The 1,899-nt window shown below is 52.7% G+C and overlaps 1 protein-coding gene across 1 annotated transcript in view; it reads right to left on the bottom strand.

Moving 5' to 3' along the window:
• CSPG5 (chondroitin sulfate proteoglycan 5) overlaps nt 1-1,899 on the bottom strand; it is a 59,367-nt gene that overhangs the window by 25,221 nt on the left and 32,247 nt on the right. Inside the window, exons 2-3 of the mRNA XM_018574323.1 lie at nt 501-689; nt 147-300 (exon numbers count right to left, since the gene is read on the bottom strand). Coding sequence (XP_018429825.1) covers nt 147-300; nt 501-689 — 343 coding nt within the window. The remainder of the gene's footprint in view (nt 1-146; nt 301-500; nt 690-1,899) is intronic.

Here is a 1,899-nt window from a genome sequence, read left to right as displayed (position 1 = left end):
CTCTTCCCATGAGTGGACATCCCCTTTAAGTCTCATGCAGTGGGAGGATCTTTCTAGGCGGGGGGCGTGCAGTTGGCGCTCTGGAGCCGCCCTGCACAGTGTGGGGGAGGAGCATGCAGAAGGGGAGACATAAACAGACCAGTTACCTGACAGATAACGTTATCATAGTAAGCCAATGCACGCGCATGGGGGGAGAGGTGACACGGGGTGTCGCAAAGTTTCCTTACATTTGGGTGGGAGCCTTCCGCAATGGTGGACAAAGAGAAGTTATCATTGTGCAGCTCCGACGGAGTCCGGTACCTGCTGAGAGAGAAGAGAGGGGACGGACATGACTCCTCTGCCATACACGTACCTTACAATGCATGCCCCTCCACCCAGTCTCTCTGGGAAGAAAAAACAGCACGGTGGAGGTGTTTTGGTGTGTAGAGCTATTGCTCATCATCAGATGGAGATTTTGGCTGGAGGGGGGACACACACACACACACGTTGGGGCCACTTACTTCCTTTTGCGCAGTTTGTAGTTCTCCGTTTTCAGCAGGTAGAGTTTTTTGGCGAAGAAGACGGTCATCATGAAGAGGAGGAGGACCACCAGCGCCGCCGTGCCGACCGCCACGCACATCACCTGGAAGTCCGTGATGATTGACTCGCACCGGAGACCCTTGTGCCAGATGTAGTCCTGAGTGTTACACCTGAAAAGGGGGCGGAGACACCGAGGGGATCAGATACATTGTTACATATCGTCCAATAACATTGTCAGCTCTGCGGAGTTCTTTATAGAAAACGTGCAGGCAACGCGTTTCGGGGTTTTACACACTCCTTCATCAGGTAATAATAACTCAGGTCATGGAACCGCCAGAGACCCCGCGTCCCAAATATTGGGTCATAGCCGATATCTCCCACAACAGTGCCCATTATGTCGAGCCCGGCCTTCTCCTCCAACATCAGTACCTGACCTCACAAATGGTCCAACATTCCCATAGACACACTCCTAAACCTTGTGGACGCCTTCCCAGAAGAGGCGGAGCTGTTATAGCGGCAAAGGGCGGAGCCAACCCAATACTGAACCCTACGGACTAAGACTGGGGGGCCATTAAAGTTCATGTGCGTGTAAAGGCGTCCCAATACTTCTGGCAGTATAGTGTATGTGTGTTGGGGCCCCGTATTACATGACCTATGCGTGTTGGGGCCCTGTAGTACATTACCAATGTGTGTTGGGGGCCCCGTAGCACATTACCTATGTGTGTTGGGGCCCCGTATCACATTACCTATGTGTGTTGGGGCCCCGTATTACATGACCTATGCGTGTTGGGGCCCTGTAGTACATTACCAATGTGTGTTGGGGGCCCCGTAGCACATTACCTATGTGTGTTGGGGCCCCGTATCACATTACCTATGTGTGTTGGGGCCCCGTATCACATTACCTATGTGTGTTGGGGCCCCGTAGTACATTACCTATGTGTGTTGGGGCCCCGTAGCACGTGTGTGTTGGGGCCCCGTAGCACTTTACCTATGTGCGTTAGGTCCCCGTAGCACATTACCTATGTGTGTTGGGGCCCCGTAGCACTTTACCAATTCGTGTTGGGGCCCCGTAGTACATTACCTATGTATCTTGGGGCCCCGTAGTACATTACCTATGTGTGTTAGGGCCCCTAGCACATTACCTATGTATCTTGGGGCCCCGTAGTACATTACCTATGTGTGTTAGGGCCCCTAGCACATTACCTATGTATCTTGGGGCCCCGTAGTACATTACCTATGTGTGTTGGGGCCCCGTAGTACATTACCTATGTGTGTTGGGGCCCCGTAGTACATTACCTATGTGTGTTGGGGCCCCGTAGTACATTACCTATGTGTGTTGGGGCCCCGTAGTACATTACCTATGTGTGTTGGGGCCCCGTA

Source organism: Nanorana parkeri, unplaced genomic scaffold (assembly GCF_000935625.1).
Source record: "Nanorana parkeri isolate BGI_ZX_2015 unplaced genomic scaffold, ASM93562v1 scaffold2882, whole genome shotgun sequence".
NCBI classification, from domain to species: domain Eukaryota; kingdom Metazoa; phylum Chordata; class Amphibia; order Anura; family Dicroglossidae; genus Nanorana; species Nanorana parkeri.
Note: the sequence above shows the minus strand (reverse complement) of the source record. Positions and strands in the feature narration are given on the sequence as shown.